Source organism: Manis javanica, chromosome 13 (assembly GCF_040802235.1).
Source record: "Manis javanica isolate MJ-LG chromosome 13, MJ_LKY, whole genome shotgun sequence".
NCBI classification, from domain to species: domain Eukaryota; kingdom Metazoa; phylum Chordata; class Mammalia; order Pholidota; family Manidae; genus Manis; species Manis javanica.
In genome coordinates this window covers 93,056,402-93,071,996 of record NC_133168.1, presented here as the reverse complement: position 1 = coordinate 93,071,996, position 15,595 = coordinate 93,056,402, and the positions used below count along the sequence as shown (strand labels likewise).

The 15,595-nt window shown below is 55.4% G+C and overlaps 1 protein-coding gene and 1 pseudogene across 9 annotated transcripts in view; both read left to right on the top strand.

Moving 5' to 3' along the window:
• CRTC1 (CREB regulated transcription coactivator 1) overlaps positions 1 to 15,595 on the top strand; it is a 66,493-nt gene that overhangs the window by 41,192 nt on the left and 9,706 nt on the right. For 5 of the 9 annotated variants that reach the window (XM_037003786.2, XM_037003781.2, XM_037003782.2 and 2 more), the window contains 7 exons: positions 484 to 578; positions 2,073 to 2,158; positions 5,186 to 5,226; positions 5,694 to 5,914; positions 10,790 to 10,923; positions 12,622 to 12,933; positions 14,930 to 15,034. In XM_037003786.2, coding sequence (XP_036859681.1) covers positions 484 to 578; positions 2,073 to 2,158; positions 5,186 to 5,226; positions 5,694 to 5,914; positions 10,790 to 10,923; positions 12,622 to 12,933; positions 14,930 to 15,034 — 994 coding nt within the window. The remainder of the gene's footprint in view (positions 1 to 483; positions 579 to 2,072; positions 2,159 to 5,185; positions 5,227 to 5,693; positions 5,915 to 10,789; positions 10,924 to 12,621; positions 12,934 to 14,929; positions 15,035 to 15,595) is intronic. The other 4 variants (XM_037003784.2, XM_073220305.1, XM_037003783.2 and 1 more) reach the window with 2 other exon arrangements.
• On the top strand, positions 2,354 to 2,447 carry LOC118969447 (U6 spliceosomal RNA; annotated as a pseudogene).

Genomic DNA, 15,595 nt, shown 5'->3' with positions numbered 1-15,595 from the left:
AGCATTTGGGGTGTTTGGAGCAAGACCCCACGTCCCCCACCATACCCCTATGGACTCCTCCCACCCTGAGAGGCTGCATTCCTTCTGGGACCTTCTTGAAGGTCCCTATGTTGTGGAGGGCAGGGTTGCCCATTGGTGTTTGTCACTGGGGATCCAGGCTGGGCCTCTGTGGGATTGTCATGCCCCTTTCTGGAGGGTTTCAGCAGGAAGGCACAGTCCTTTCCCCAAAGCTGAGAAGCCCATGGAGGGGCTGGTTAGAAATGGAGGGACAGCTCTGCTACAACTTTTTGTTTTTAACAGACTTTGCAGACAAAAGCCATCACCCATGTGGTTCCTTTGTCCTTAGGGTTTTGCTCAGGTGTAGTAGTTCACAGAAATGACCCACAACTTCTACCTAATCCCACTGTCATAGATTGAACAGGGCCAGGACTATCCCCTTGTCTCCTTTGGGCCCAAGGCTCACTGTCTGTCTCCTCTTCTCAGGACCAATTCTGACTCTGCCCTGCACCAGAGCACAATGACGCCCGCCCAGCCAGAGCCCTTTATGGGCGGGTCCCAGGATGCACACCAGAAGAGAGGTACTGGCAGTGCACATGGGTATCTTTCCTCGGGTCAGGCAAGTCCAGCAGGTGGCCTCTGTGCTGAGGTCATAAGCTTTGTCACGATGAACAGACCTGTGCAGAACAACAACTCACTGGATAAGGAGAGGGCTCAGGGAAACTTTCAGAGGTGGCAGTACTTGAGTTGGGTTTTGAAGAGCATGTAGGAGTTTTCTAGGCAGAGAAAATAGACATTGACTTCCATTCATGAATTCAGGGCATGGCCACACAGTCTGGGGGCTTTACAGTTACTTTCAGATGTAAGGGGCAGCAAGCCAGGCATAAATGACATCAGCTCATGACTGAGCAGTTCAGAGCTAGGTGTTCAGCTTCAGGTGCAGCTGGATCCAGGGCATCACACTGGGCCATTTCCTGGCTCTTACCCCCAAGAAACTTCCTGATCCACAGCCCATCCTGACTACCATAAATGGGAAAGAGGCTGGTTTTTTCCCCCCAACTTTTGCCTGGAGCCTGCTCTCAGACTGAGCCATGAACACCCTGCAGCTGGGGCAGGTCTGTGCCCAAGCCCCCAGACCCTTCTCTGAGCCAGGCACATAGGCTGCGTCCCTGGGGCCTTCAAGGAGGGTGTGTGCTATCTTAAAGCCTGGGGAAGCATCACCCAGAGAGGGGAGCACCTTGCTAAATAAAGCCAGCTACTGGAGGCTCATTCAGGCCTGATCTGCCCCAAGACACTGAAACCAGAGAATTAACCACATGCATGCCACTGTCTGTGTTACTCTCAGATGGGCCTAGGCAGTGACAGGGTCAGGGGTTAGCCCAGCCACCTTCCCAACCCCCAGCCTGCCCTCTCCTACCCCAGGTTGCAAGGAGGAGCTGACCCATCTGGCTATGTTCACTATGGCTGTATTGTAAGAGAAAAACAGCCCCCAACAGGCCTAAAGAAAATGGGTCTCCTGAAGAAAATGTTTAAACTCACCATAACTGAGACATCCACGGAAAGGGGCCTTTGGCCATGGTGGGTGCCAGGGCCTCAAATGAAGCCCTTCCAGTCCCTTGGACCTGCCCTCTCCCCCACCTCTGGGGCTGGTTGGCAGTGCATCTAACTTGTGGGGCTGCAGCTACCACGGGGCGTTGGCCGACCTTGCCGACACTGAGTGTCATGGCCTGGGCCCCCGTGCTTGGTGCTGCCGGCCTGAGGCAGGGAGGCAAGTGTCCATGGAGTGAGGGGGCCGAGGAACCACACCCCAAGGTGGGGACAGGTTCTCGGCTGTTCTCTGCAGAGCTTTTATTCTCATTTCTTTCTTAAGTCACAGGTTCTCTGAATGATTTTTTAATTTTTTCTTCACTGAAACCCTTTTTCATACTTCAGTACAATCCCCAGGTGTTAATATTGGAGCAGTTACCTCAGATCACAGTTGTGACTCTGTCAGAGACGCGCCCTGTCCGTGCTGCCATGCAGCTGCAAAGAGATCCCTTCCCTGATTGTCCTTCTCCCCCCGGTCCTCTCCCCAGTCTTACTATTAACAGTCCCAGGAATGGAGGAGACCACGTCAGAGACAGACAAGAATCTCTCCAAGCAAGCATGGGACACCAAGAAGGTAAGGGCCTTCAAAAGCAGTTTCCTTCTCTTTTTTTTTTTTTTTTTGTTGTTGTTAAGGGTAGCCTGGGTGAAGATAGAGAAATAGCACATTGGGGAGCCTCACTCAGATTTGACCCATCACGAAGACCTTTTTTGCACTAAGGACAGGCTTGTTACAGTGGCAAAAAACCATGTGAGGAATTAAAACCCATGTTTGCTTCAGAAGCACATATACAAAAATTGGAACAGTACAGAGAAGATTAGCAGGGCCCCTGTGCACACAAATTCATGAGGCATTCATATATTTATGTATGGTGGCGGATGTTAACTAGACTTACTGTGGTAATCATTTCGCAATATATACAAATATTGAATCATCATGGTGTGTACCTGAAACTAACATAGTATTATATGTCAGTTATACATCAAAAAAAAAAAAAAAGTTGAGGCCAGGGAGGTGAAGTTATTTGCCTAAGGTTGGGAAGACACTTAGGTTTTAGAATTTACACCTCCTAATTCTAAGCCTGTGATCTTCCTACTAACCCACAATATTGAGTAATTATCATTGTTTATAACTGTTTACAGTCAGCCTTAAACATAAACTTCCATTCATTTGCATAGTAACTTTTATTTGTACAGCTTTTATTGGGGTGCGAAGTCTTGTTGGAATTTCCACTTGGATTGAGATTTCTGTATTATTTCCAGGTCCAGACACAAATTTCTCAAGTGTCAACCTATAAAAATATCTGTGATGGATAGAATTGATGCCATGAATGCATACTTAAAATAATGTGAATAGAACAAAATGCATTTAACACTAAAGCCATTTGAATATTTTTAAAAAAGAATTAAAATCCTTCCAGTCCCTCAGATGTCCCCTTTCCTCCGGTGAAAAGGTTAGCAACACCACTTGTTCATCTCCTCCAGGAAATCTTAGGGAGATGACATCGAGCCAACAGGGACGTGTTCCTCAAAGGTGTGTGTTCAGAGCTTTTGAAACCAACTGAAAACAACTTGGACGTTTGCCAGGATGGGATTTACAGTTGACCCTTGAGCAACACGAGTTTGAATTGTGCAGGTCCACTTAGCATGGGAATTTTCTTTTTCCATAAATTTATTGGAAAATCTTTTGGTGCTTTGTGACAATTTGAAAAAATGTTTTTTTTCTTTAGCTTATTTTATTCCTAGTATGAGGTGTATTATACATAGATCATATAAAAATATGTGCCCATCCGCTGTGTTTAATCAGCAAGACCTTTTGTCAGCAGTAGTCTATTAGTAGTTACATTTTGGGGGAAGCCAGAATTTATGCTTGGATTTTCAACTGTGCTAGGGGTCAGTGTCCCTAAGCCCTGTGTTGTTCAAGGTCCAGCTGCATAAGGAAATCATCCTCTGCTCCTCATGTGGAAAGCTCTGTGGTGGGGGGGGCTTTACTGAATTGCAAAGGCATGAGAGACACTTGTGATCATACTGCCCTATAGAGACAGCAGGATAAAGCTGTTCAGAAAAGCATAAAATGCATATAGTTGTATACGAACAGATGCTTGGATGTGTAGGACCAGGCCAAGGGGACACACACAAATGGGGTGCACCCTTTTCCACGGCAGGTGTGGGTGGCACTTTCGGCCCTTTATCTCTGTCTGCATGTCTGGTTTGGCACAAGGAACATATATGATTTTCCAACTCAGAGGGATAAAAAACACTTAAAAAGAATTCTACCAATCCAAACAAAGCGGAAAACTACCTGGAACATCTAGTTGCAGAGAAAAGGATCACAGGGGGTCCTTACAAGCAGGAATATAGTGCTGCCATAAAGAAAGTGAAGATGGTGCATGTCGGGGGAAACACCTCTGATACCCTTGGAGTGAGAAGAGAGGGTAGCAGAGCCTGGCTTCCTGGTGGAACTTCTTGGAACTACCATGCAAAGCAGTGCAAGGGTGCCCATAAAAGAATTCCATTGGGTTTCTTGGGTGCAGAGTGGTGGTGGGGTTGTTTGTGTGAATTTTTAATACTGTTTAGAAATTCCTTAGTATTTCTATAATGTTCATGGAATGCTTTTGAAAAGATTCTTTAGAAAGTCATTGTCAACGTGCTTTGCAAAAATCTGGTAATGAAGCGAGTGTTTACTCACAGAATTAAGGAACCCGTGGCCAAGTAGAAACCTGCAGAGGCTTAACGCCCTGGTGGCATGCTACCCCTCGGGCGCCCCAATCACTGCCAGCTGGGCGTCTACCCCTCCCTGGGTGTGCACAGTGAGGCGCGCCCACCTGCCACCTGGATGGAGCCACCCTCTTGTCTGATAATCCCTAAAGAACACATCAGCCCGAGGGCTGTGAGGCGGACGGACAGGGAGTTAAGGGATGTGGTACTGCTGGAGCCCGCCCTCAGCACGCGGCTCTGTCCCATCTTGTCTGCTGCCAGCAGAAGTGAGTTCTGACCTTTGTCCTTGAATGGGAGAGTCCAGGGCCCTGGAGTCTGCAGTTCTTTGGTGACAATAGTGTCTCCAACTCTCAGAGGAGGAAAGCCTGGCCTCGGTGCCTGCAGGGTTTCCCTGGTACCCCTTCCCAGGCCCACAGGGCTGCTGGAGTCTCATCCTTGGGTGGTGGGGACATAGAAGTGCACCCAGCCCTAGGGATCCCCATGGGGGCCACAGCTCCAGGGGATGGCTGGAAGGTGGGTCAGCTGGTGACACATAGCCCTGGGGTTTCTAGGTACAAAGAGTGGGCAGGCCACATTCTTCCCTAAGTTCCTGCCCTGACAAGGGTTGCCCTTCGGCTGTGCCCACCTTACTGAGCAGATGCAGCAAGTCTGGGAGGGGCCTGTTTCCAACCAAGGGCAGGGGCTGGGGTGGAGGTCATGGGGACCCATCTACATACCCTCTTGGTTTGTCCCTGGGTGTGCGTGAAGCAGGCTCCCACCTCACAGTGCTGTCCGCAGGATTCTGAGACCTGATAGATTGGCTCTCGTGGGGAGGACAGCCATGCTGTGAGGGCTTGCAAGTGTGTACGAGGAGACCCTCTCAGCCTCTGCTGTCTCTCTCTTTCAGACAGGGTCCAGGCCCAAGTCCTGCGAGGTCCCTGGAATCAAGTAAGTCTCAACAGGACCCACCCTGCATGCCCAAGGCTCCTGGGGGGCTGCTCAGGTGACCCCAAGGCTTCCCATCCACCATGAGGCTGCAACTCCCTATGAGAGGAGCATGTGCTGCTGGCGGCCACCCAGGAGGCCCTGCCTGGGGTGCTTACACCCCTCCCTGCCCGAGAGGAGAGAGCTCCCAGCCTCAGCCCTGGCATACCCACCCTGAGACACACCCTGTCCCTGGACAGCAGGGACACCCTCACCCCAGCCCCTGCCCATCCCACAGGGATAGCTGCTTTCTAAGATCCCCCTGGAGGCTTGGGCTGACATTGGCCAAGCACAGCAGCACCTAATCACTGGGGGTCATTTTGTGCCCACTCATTTTTTCCTGCCAGCTCCCTCCCTGCCCTGCTGCAGCTTCTGGGGGAACAGGCTGGCCGAGGGCTCACCTCCCACTTCTGTCTGGCCTTTTCCCCCAGCATCTTTCCATCTGCCGACCAGGAGAACACTACAGCCCTGATCCCCGCCACCCACAACACAGGGGGCTCCCTGCCTGACCTGACCAACATCCACTTCCCCTCCCCCCTCCCAACCCCGCTGGACCCCGAGGAGCCCACCTTCCCTGCGCTCAGCAGCTCCAGCAGTACCGGCAACCTCGCGGCCAACCTGACACACCTGGGCATTGGTGGCGCTGGCCAGGGTAAGGCCGGGCCAGGTGTGGGTATTCCGTTCCTGCAGACTGACTGCCTAGTGAGGGTGACGTGTGTGTGAACAATGACTTAGGATGGTGACCTCCAAAATACCAGGAGTGGGGCTGGCGGGGGACCTAGTATGGGGGCTTGGCACTTTCTGGCATTGCTCAGAAAAGACATCCTGGCCGAGGGCACAGCACAGCCTGGGCAAAGACCCAGGGGTGGGAAAGCTCCTGGTGTCCCCCGTGATGAGACTGTGGTGCTGAGAGGGTGCTGGGGGTTTCAGAGAGGGTGGGTGAGCCTAGAACATTTCTAGGAGGGGAGCCCCTGAGGGACTGACCCAGCTGGGGTGGGCCAGGCTTTCTTTCCCCTGTCCCTCCTCCCCAGTGCCTGACCAAGGGACAGGGCCAAGCCTCACCTGCTACTCCCACACTCCTTCCCATCCCCCGACTGACTGGCTACCTGCTTGGGACACTGCAGTCCAGGTCACATCTACTGCAACATTCCACAGGCACCTCACCCATCCTAATGGCTCCTGGCGCTGCCCCAGCCCTGCTCCCCTTGAGGGCCAGTGGCCCTCTACCCCGGTGTCTCAGGCCAGGGACCTTCGAGGTATTCCTGCTGATTCCTGTTCTCCTGCCCAACCCAACCTGTTGGCACCGCCATCAGGACCTGGCCCAGTATGGACACTCCCTACCCTGCAAGGTCTCCACCCTCTCCACCGAGAATGGTTGTCAGCTCACAGTCCGTCTCTGCTTGGGACCTTGCACGGCCCCTCAGCTTCCTCACAGTGAAAGCATGAGCCCCCTGGAGCTTCAGAGGTCCCCTACAGTGCTCCTGTGACCTCCTGTCCTCCCCCCTGCAGCGCTCCTACCCTCCCCCCACTGTCGTCTGCAGCTACTGAGCTCACCTCAGGGCCTTTGCATGGGCTGCTTCTCTCCTGCCTGGAATCTCTTTCCAGGCCGCTGCAGGGACCTCACCCTGTCCCTACTCATGCCTCCCCTGGTTCCAGCTCCCTGCCCACACCCTGGCCCCCAGCCCCTCACACTCCATTGCTTTCTGTACTCGCCCTGCCGCTTACTGAGACACCACTCTGCTCTTTCCTGTACCCTGGGACTTTCTCTCCCGTGTCCCTGGTGTGACTCCCAAGTCCCCACTGTGACCCCTGTACCCACGTTAACTGTGGGATGTGTGGGTTTGTATCCAGGGAGGAGGTGGGCCCCAGCAGCCCCATGGTGGGAAGGACAAGAGGGGCTGTGGGGGGACCCTCTGCGAGTCTCACGCATCAGGACTCTGAGGTTATGAGAGCCCTACTGAGCTCTCCGTGCTGCTCAGGAGCCCCAGAACAGGCCAACGCGCCCCCCGTCCATCTGCCTCCTCTGCCCCAAGCATGGGGGCAGTGCCACTTGGGGTTTTCTGAGACAGAATCGCATGCTGCAGTTCATGTCTGCCACAGCCCTCCTGGCCACCCAGGGGAACAGGCTGTCAGGAGGGGCGGCAGCGCCTGGACCAGGGCTGGACCCATTGGACACTGTAGAGAAATCTCCAAGTGCAACCGGCCAGCCTGGGAGCTGGGTTCTCACAGAGAACGGAGGAGTGTGAGGGGGCCCGGGTCATCCCTGGCTTTGGTGCCAACGGGGATGGAGTCCAGTGAGGCATGTTTAAGAATGTTCCTGGGTTTTTGGATAAGGGAATAGAAGCCAGAATAGTGCAGAAGAGGCAAGACCTGGTCTAATGGCATCAGGCCATGTTCTTGCTTCCACATGTTTGGCACTGTGCCCCCCAAGGCTCAGCCACTGGGCAGAGGGCACTAGCCCTGGCCGTGCTTCCCAGGGGTGCCCCAGAAGACAAGACAGGCAGGTTCAGGGGAGCCAGAGACCCACAGGCCCCCGAGACATGGCTGGGTGGGAAATACCTGTACTGGCCTGGGCAAAGCCAGAAATCAGAAGGGCAGCTCTGCCGCCCCTCATGCAGATGCCAATCCTGTCCCTGGTTTTCTCCCCACGTCTCACTGTGGCCTCCCCAGCACCACTCAGGGTCCTTGGCAGCCCCCCAGCGCCCCCTTGGGAGCTATGCACCTCCAGCCCACTCCAAGTCTAAACAAGCACAGGAAAGCACCACACATGTGAAAGCACGGACGGGATGAGCGCGGACCCTGAGCAGGGGAGCCCAGACGCTGGCCCTCCTGGCTCAGAGTGTCAGCCTGGTGAGGTCTGACATGTATGCGGTTGTTTGCAGACCTGCCGATCCAGCAGCTCGTCTGGCAGGGCTTTGTTTTCTGGGCACATTTTAAATCAAGCTGAGCCGCTGGCCCTTGGCACTCATGGAGATCAGCCCCCCAGCCCACCTGCCAGTCAGAACGTGAGCCCCAAGCTGAGGGAGAGGGAGGTGTCCCCGCCAGGGAGAGAGCGGCCTCTGTGATCTCCTTCCACATTTGCTGAGGTCGTTTTCCTGGCTTTTTTCCAAAACCCGGAGGAGGGCAGGCCTGGGTCCTCCTTCCTGGCACAGCTTTGGCCAGCCGGTCCTGCACACAAGGCTTGCATGCATTGGGCCAGGCCCCTGCCACCTGGTCTTCCTCGCCCTGGCAGCTCTCCCTGCCCTCCCTGGACGCCCTTCCAACTGGCCTTTTCCCAAAGGGCATCCAGGTCGCCAAAAGGAATTCAAGGGCAAGGCATTGAGGGGTTGTAGCCTCCCTGCGTGAGGCCAGGAGCTCACCCTGCATCCCAGCAGAGGCTTAAAAACACCCTTATATTCAGGGCAGATGTTAGAGGCCGGCAAATCCAGCCTAAGGGCCAATTCCAGCCCTCCATTGTATTTTATCTGGCCCACAATTGTGTATGTGATGCTTTGAGTCAACATTTAAAAATCAGGAGTGTGTGTGTAAAAATTTGGCTTTTCTGGCATCTCTTAAAAGAATCAGCTGTCCCAGGAGCAGTGGGTCGAGGTCCTGTGTCATGAAATGGTCCAGAACGCTCATTTGCCACAGGCCCCACCCACCCCTATCAGCCAGTGTCCCTCTCCATGTGGCAATTGCTTCTGATGCTCACCAGACGCTGACACCTGCTCCCTGGATGTTAACTTTTCCTCAGCCCTCTGGACACAGGAGGTGGTGGATGCTCAAGAGCAGGCAGGGCAGCAGCCCAGCATGCCGACTCCAAGTGTGCTCGGACTGGGCATCTCCTAGAATCCTTCCCAGGCCAGTTGGTAGTGCCCCCCTTGTCGTTGCTATGTGTGTAGCAGTCTGAGTCTGGGACCCACGGTCTGTGCAGAAATTGGATCCCAGGACTCAGCCTGGGGAGCAGTCGATGGTGCCAGGTCCCCCTGGAGTTCTGGGCCCACCTGAGCTCTCAGGGTGTCTGAGGGGAAGCACAGGCGTGACCAGGCTTGCCTTGCATGGATGACACAGCCCCAGCAAACAGCTGCCTGGCAAAGAGAAGGGTACCCCTCATCTCCCCGCAGTGCTCTCTGGGTGCATTCCTGTTGGGCTGCGAACCTGCTGTCTCACCTGCTGGAACCAGGTTGATCTGGTGCCCTTGGCGGTGGGGGGGCCCGGTTCCCCCAGCTGAGTCAGGCCCCTTCACCAGCCTTGACTGGGGGCCAGACTCTCTTAGAGCTTGCCTACAACCTAATCAGGACCTCGCGGTGAACTCGAGAGTGACTGTTATCTCCATGTCAAGGATGAAGAGACCAAGTCTGGGGAATCAGGCCAGGCCCCCAGGATTCCCCCTGGGCATGGTGGGGCCTGATGCCTCCAGGATCACCTGGCAGGCTCTCACTGCTGCTACACTGAACTTGACCTTGCTCAGCTCCATAACAGATGCACCCAGAAGAGGCTTGCTGGGGGAGGGAAGGGGCAATGCGGAGCCCTTCAGGCAGGAGCTCCATCAGGGATAAGGCTGTTGGAAGAAGATAAGGGTAACTAAGGTTGTAGCTCGGGCAGCCCAGCAGGGCTGACCCTCCAGTGTGGGAAGTGCATAAGGTCTGGGCAGAAGGATATGAGCTGACAGGGCAGGGGCTGCCAGAAATGCAGGTCTGGGGCCGAGAGGAAATCTGGCTGAAGGAACAGTTATGGGAACAGACATGTTCATCAAGGGAGGATGAGAGCAGGAGGCTGTCGATGAAACCACAGAATCAGGCAGGACTGAGCCACGTTAGGCAAAAAAAAAAAAAAGAGACTGATTATCTCCCCAAACCAGGAAGTGCCAGTGTGGCTGGACCCAGGGCTCATGTGCTGCCTCTCCCCTCAGCTCCTGAATCCCCTGCTGACCCTTCCCTTGATGCCACAGGATTCTGGCCCCTGCTCCCCACCACACACACACACACACACACCTTTAGCCTTCCCCTTCTTGGAGTTCAACACACACACACACACACACACACACAGCTTTAGCTGTCCCCTTGGAGTTCCCTTCTTGGAGTCACACACACACACACACACACACACACACAGACACACACACACAGCTTTAGCTTTCCCCTTGGAGTTCCCTTCTTGGAGTCACACACACACACACCCCTTTAGCTGTCCCCTTGGAGTTCCAGCAAAAGTCCCAGGGCAGATTCTCATTGGGCCTGCCTGGTCACATGTCCATCTGGGGGCCACATGGCAGTAAAGAGAAGGCAGTACTGCAGGACACACCCCTCTTGGAGGGATGGCAGGATCAGCATTGGAGATGGGAAGTAGAGAGCCCATGCAGAGTCAGGGACCCCGAGTTCAGCATATTGGGGTTTTGGAAGGGGAGCCTCAGTTTGGCAATCAGGACACACCCCCTGGCTTCTGTCTGAGCAATTGGACTATAGCCAACAGTGACCACAGATGTGTGAGTGGGCCTCAGGAGGCCAGAGTCATGCCCACCCTCCCTCTAGCTCTGTCTCCCTTCCAGGGATGAGCACGCCGGGGTCCTCACCCCAGCACTGCCCGGCCGGTGTCAGCCCACTCTCCCTGAGCACGGAGGCCAGACTGCAGCAGGCCCAGCAGGTGTCACCCACCCTTTCTCAGCTGTCACCCATCTCTCAGGTGCGAGGGTGTAGTGGGGCATGGGAGGCTGGGAGGCTTCCTGATCCTTCCAGGGGGGCCTCAGAATCCAAAAAATATTCCCAACACTTTTGGCTTTCTGTCAAGTTTTCAAACACAGGAAATGCATTGATCAGTGGCCTGGAGTCTCCTGTCTGTGCAAGTGGGCATTCTTCGTAATGTTACTTTCTCTTGCCTTGGATCTAGTTGAAATTTTTCAAAACAAAATGTTCAGAGTTTTTTCAGTTTATCATAATTTCTCTTCGTCTGCTTCCTGGGTAGTTGTGTGTGTCGGTGGATCAGCCCTCTCCATCTAGGCCATCCAGCATGCCAGCGCGCAATTGTCCATAGCATTCTCTGATAATCTTTTTTGTTTCTGTGAAGTCAGTTGTGATGTTTCCTGCTTTCATTTCTGATTTTGGCAATTTGAGCCTTCTCTTTTTTACTTAATCAACATAGGCTCATATGATGAGTTAGGTGGTGTTCCCTTCCTCGTCTGTGTTTTGGAAGAGTTTGAGAACTTTGGTTAATTTAATTCTAATTTAATAATTAATTCTTTAAAGGTTTGGAAGACTTTACCAGTGAAGCTACCAGGCCTTAGCTTATCTCTTTGCTGGAAGGTGTTTGATTACTGATCCAATCTCCCTACTTGATACAGGTCTACTTAGATTTTCTGTGTCTTCTCAGATCAGTTTTGGCAGTTTGTGTGTTTCTAGGAATTTGTCCATTTTTGTCTATATCCCTAATAGGTAATGTTTTTGTTGCTAGTTCGTTAATAGAACCTTAATGACATTACCCACTTACAACAAAATTAACAGGCATTGCCTCATTCCTTACCGTGCCCAGCCTGGGCCTGGTTCCCCTCCATGCCTCCGTCTGCTCATACAGTTGTCTTGTTCACATCAGGATCTAGACAGAGCTGCAGGTGGCTCCTGGTGGCTGTGCCTTCAGCATTCCTGCCTGTGGCCCCTACCCCTTCTCCCCTGTCCCTTAGGCCTGCCTCTCTCTCTGGAGACTCTTTTGTTCAAGAACTACCCACTGCTTATTAGGGGCCAGGCATTCTGCCAAGTGTTGACATTCCGTAGCTCCTGTGCATATCCAGCTTCTTCCAAAGGCAGGAGCCCCTGCCTGCCCCAGGGGCTGCCTGTACAGGCTCATGAATGTTGAAAACATCTCACTGACCGGGAAAAACTTTTCCTCTTTCCAACTCTGAGAGGGCCCAAGCTGGTCATCACCAAATGGCCACATCACTGCCGTCATCACTTGTGCCCTTTCCAGTCTCCCCGGGGGGGCAGGCTGTGGGGTGGTAGTGGGGGGATCCCTTCCTCGTCCCCAGGACCCAGAGGGGCTAGGCTGTGACTGCCCAGAGTGTAGTGCCTTCTGCCAGCCCATGGGAAACATCCAGCCCAGAGAGGCCAAGGGCCTCCTGAGCCTCAGGGAGTACGGAGGGCAGTGCCTACCTCTTGGTATGTGGAAAAGCATAGAAAGTCTTGTTGAGTCCAGTTGCAGCCTAACCCTCCGGGGCCCTGGGAGAGGCTGCCCTCTCCAGGCTGGTGTTTCCCCCATCCAAGAGCTGGGCAACCCTCTGTTCATCCATCACATTGCTGTCTAGCATACCAGGCCATGGGGGGCCCCCGGGTGCTCATGGCTGGCCCCCAATGCCAAGCATGCCTTCCGCCTGATGCCCTCCTCTCTCTGCAGGCTGTGGCCATGGACGCCTTGTCTCTGGACCAGCAGCTGCCCTATACCTTCTTCACCCAGACGGGCTCCCAGCAACCGCCACCACCACAGCCCCAGCCTCCCCAACCACCACCGCCTGCGTCCCAGCAGCAGCCACCCCCACCGTCCCCGCAGGTGCCCGTCGGCCTCCCCCCGGGTGGCCCCCTGATGCCAAGCGCCAGCCTGACACGGGGGCCCCAGCTGCCCCCACTTGCGGTCACGGTACCGTCCTCTCTCCCCCAGTCCCCCCCAGAGAACCCGGGCCAGCCACCGATGGGGATCGACATTGCCTCGGTAAGTCCAGGGCAGGGTCCCATGGGACCTGGATGGGGGTCACACAGGAGGAGCCTGGGGGCTGTGGGAGTTCCCCGTCAGGCTCCCAAGACCCAGGACAGCTGGGCCTCCAACTGCATCTGCTGCCACCTCAAGGCTCCACTGACAGGCCGCCTTGGCCAGGGGTCAGGCCTAAAGCTCAGTGGGTGTTTTCTGCCTAGAATCCCAAGCTGAGGTGGTCACTCCATGTACAGATGGGAAGACTGAGGCACAAGCAGGGCTTACTTGCCCCAAGCTTCACCCAAGATGAGCCACCCCTTGTCTGCTGCCAAAGCCTCCCCTCTGGCCCTTGATGCCCCCTTCTCAGCCTCTCCCACCTGAAAGGGACTTCTTTGGAGGCAAGGAGAGCACAGAGCTCTGAGGGCTGGGGGAATGGACTTCTGGGAGCCAAAGGGTGAGTGGTGAGCCTGAGGGGGAAGGAGAGGCGAAGCTGGCCGTGTGGTTCGTGTGGCCCAGTGTCCTGGCTGGGGCTGCAGCTCAGACCACAGGAGGCCCTGCCGGGGCCCTGGCCCCAGGACCCAGACCATGCGACCCTTAGCCTGGAGCTGGGCTCAGAGGAATAAGTGCTAGGTTTTGACCTTTCCCCAAACCTTCCTGTTTGTTCAGACTTTCACTCTGGTTACCCTGATCACAAGAAGGTGGTCACAGCTACCATTGGCCACGTCCAGAGGCTCAGGGACTCATGTTTGGGGCCCAGCTTGGCAAGCCCTCTTCACTTGGCCCTTGGCTGCCAGCTCCAGAATAAACATCATCAGAACATCACGTTCTCTGCAAAGGAGGCCCCCCTGAGCTGGGAGGGGTAGGCAGGTCGATACCCAAATCTCATAGCTGCTCTGACCCTTTGGAGGGCAGGTCCAGGGGTCCCCCAGACAGAAAGTACCCAAGCCTTTCCTTTGGCAGAAATATAGTAGGTGTTGGGGTGGCAGTGATGGTGGGACACTCAGCTTCCTGATACCCTCCAGTGGCGGTGCCCATCCGTGGAGCTGGGTGGACATTGGAGGCATGGGTGTCTGGGCCAGGTGCATAGACAGCTCCTTCCCAGGCTCTCAGGCCAGGGCATCTGTTGCCTGGTAACCCCCGCCGCCCCAATGACTGCCAGCCCCTTGGAGCGCAGGCTCAGGCGGCCGCCTTCGAGAGGGTCGGCAGACTCACCCGAGCAGGAATATCCCTCTGGACGTTCTCCTCTTTCCCACTTTGAGAACGCCCAAGCTCGTTGTTGCTGAGTGACCAAGCTGGCACCTCTGAAACTCACCCTTGCTAATGAGCACTTACTGGCCCCTGGCTGCCGGGTCTCAGAGAACAATAGGCTCAGAGAGGATAGGCATCTTGCCTGGAGGCACACAGCAGGCCTTGGCCAGCTGGGACCAGAGCAGGGTCTAAATCCAGGTCCCTGCCCAGCCCCTCTTGCCCCGAGGGGCCTGGTGGGAAGCCAAGGCCATCTGTTCTTTGTGGAGGTCATAACCCCAAGCAAGGCCAGGCTAATGACTGCCTGGTTCTGGGAGCGCTGCAGTGTCCCAGCTGGCCTTCACCCAGCCCTCAAGATGGGCAGGACAGGGCTCAGAGAGCCAGAGGACCTGCCCAGAGTTGGCTGCAGAAGACAGTTGCCCACCTGCCCAGCCCTGGGTTTACCCTGCTTATGTGTGTGTGGGTGTGACATGAGGGTGTGTTCATGCCGGTGCTCTGAAGGCTGTCAAATTAAGGAGGACCTCCAGGTGGTTCTGTGAGGCTGGATTCTCCCACCGTAGCCACCCACCACCCAGGAACTGGGTTTGGGGGAAGGTCCTCATGAGGCCTTGGGTTCAGGCAGGGCTCAGGGTCCCACACATTCTACAGGCACCCCAGCTCTTCTACTTACCTGTGGGGTCGGGGTTCCGCGCGTGTGGGCGGGGGGTGCTAAGCGAGGAGCAGGAAGCAGGCCCGTGGCCCCGCCATGCACCGGACGTGTCTGCCGTCACAGGCGCCAGCTCTGCAGCAGTACCGCACCAGCGCCGGCTCCCCGGCCAACCAGTCTCCCACCTCGCCTGTCTCCAATCAAGGCTTCTCCCCTGGGAGTTCCCCACAAGTAAGGGACACCACCCCTCCCCTGAACCCTGCACTCCAGCCTTGCTTCGTGCCCTTGTGTGCCCCTGCCTGGCTGCCTGCCTGCCATCTGGGCCTCACGCCTCACTCCATCCCATTTCCTCCATCCCCCGGGGTGGGGCTGGGGTGGGTGGGGGAAGGAGAGGTGCTGTCCCAACAGGCCCTCCCGGGAGCCGCCATGTCTTCCCTGCACCTGTCTCACAGCCCCAACCGGTAGCGGCGGGCTCCTCACTCACACTAGTGACCTTAGTTTTGGTCGTACCCCAGCGTGTGCCTCCGAGCACATTCTGAGTGGTCCAAGTTCACGTCCTTACCTGTGTCCACCCACTGCCTGCCCAAGCCTGGATCTGCAAGGCTCCCAGAAGTGAATGTGCCCCCCAACAACTGCTTTGGGACACAGCTGAGGTGACATCTGGCCTGTGGGGGGGCTTCCGACTACTCAGCCTCATAGGAAAATGTGTTCCCCCCAGGAAGCTTTTCTGAGAGGCCAGCAGCCTCTCTGGGGTCCTTGTCCCTGTCCCGCAGGTGAGACAGGCTTGCCCCA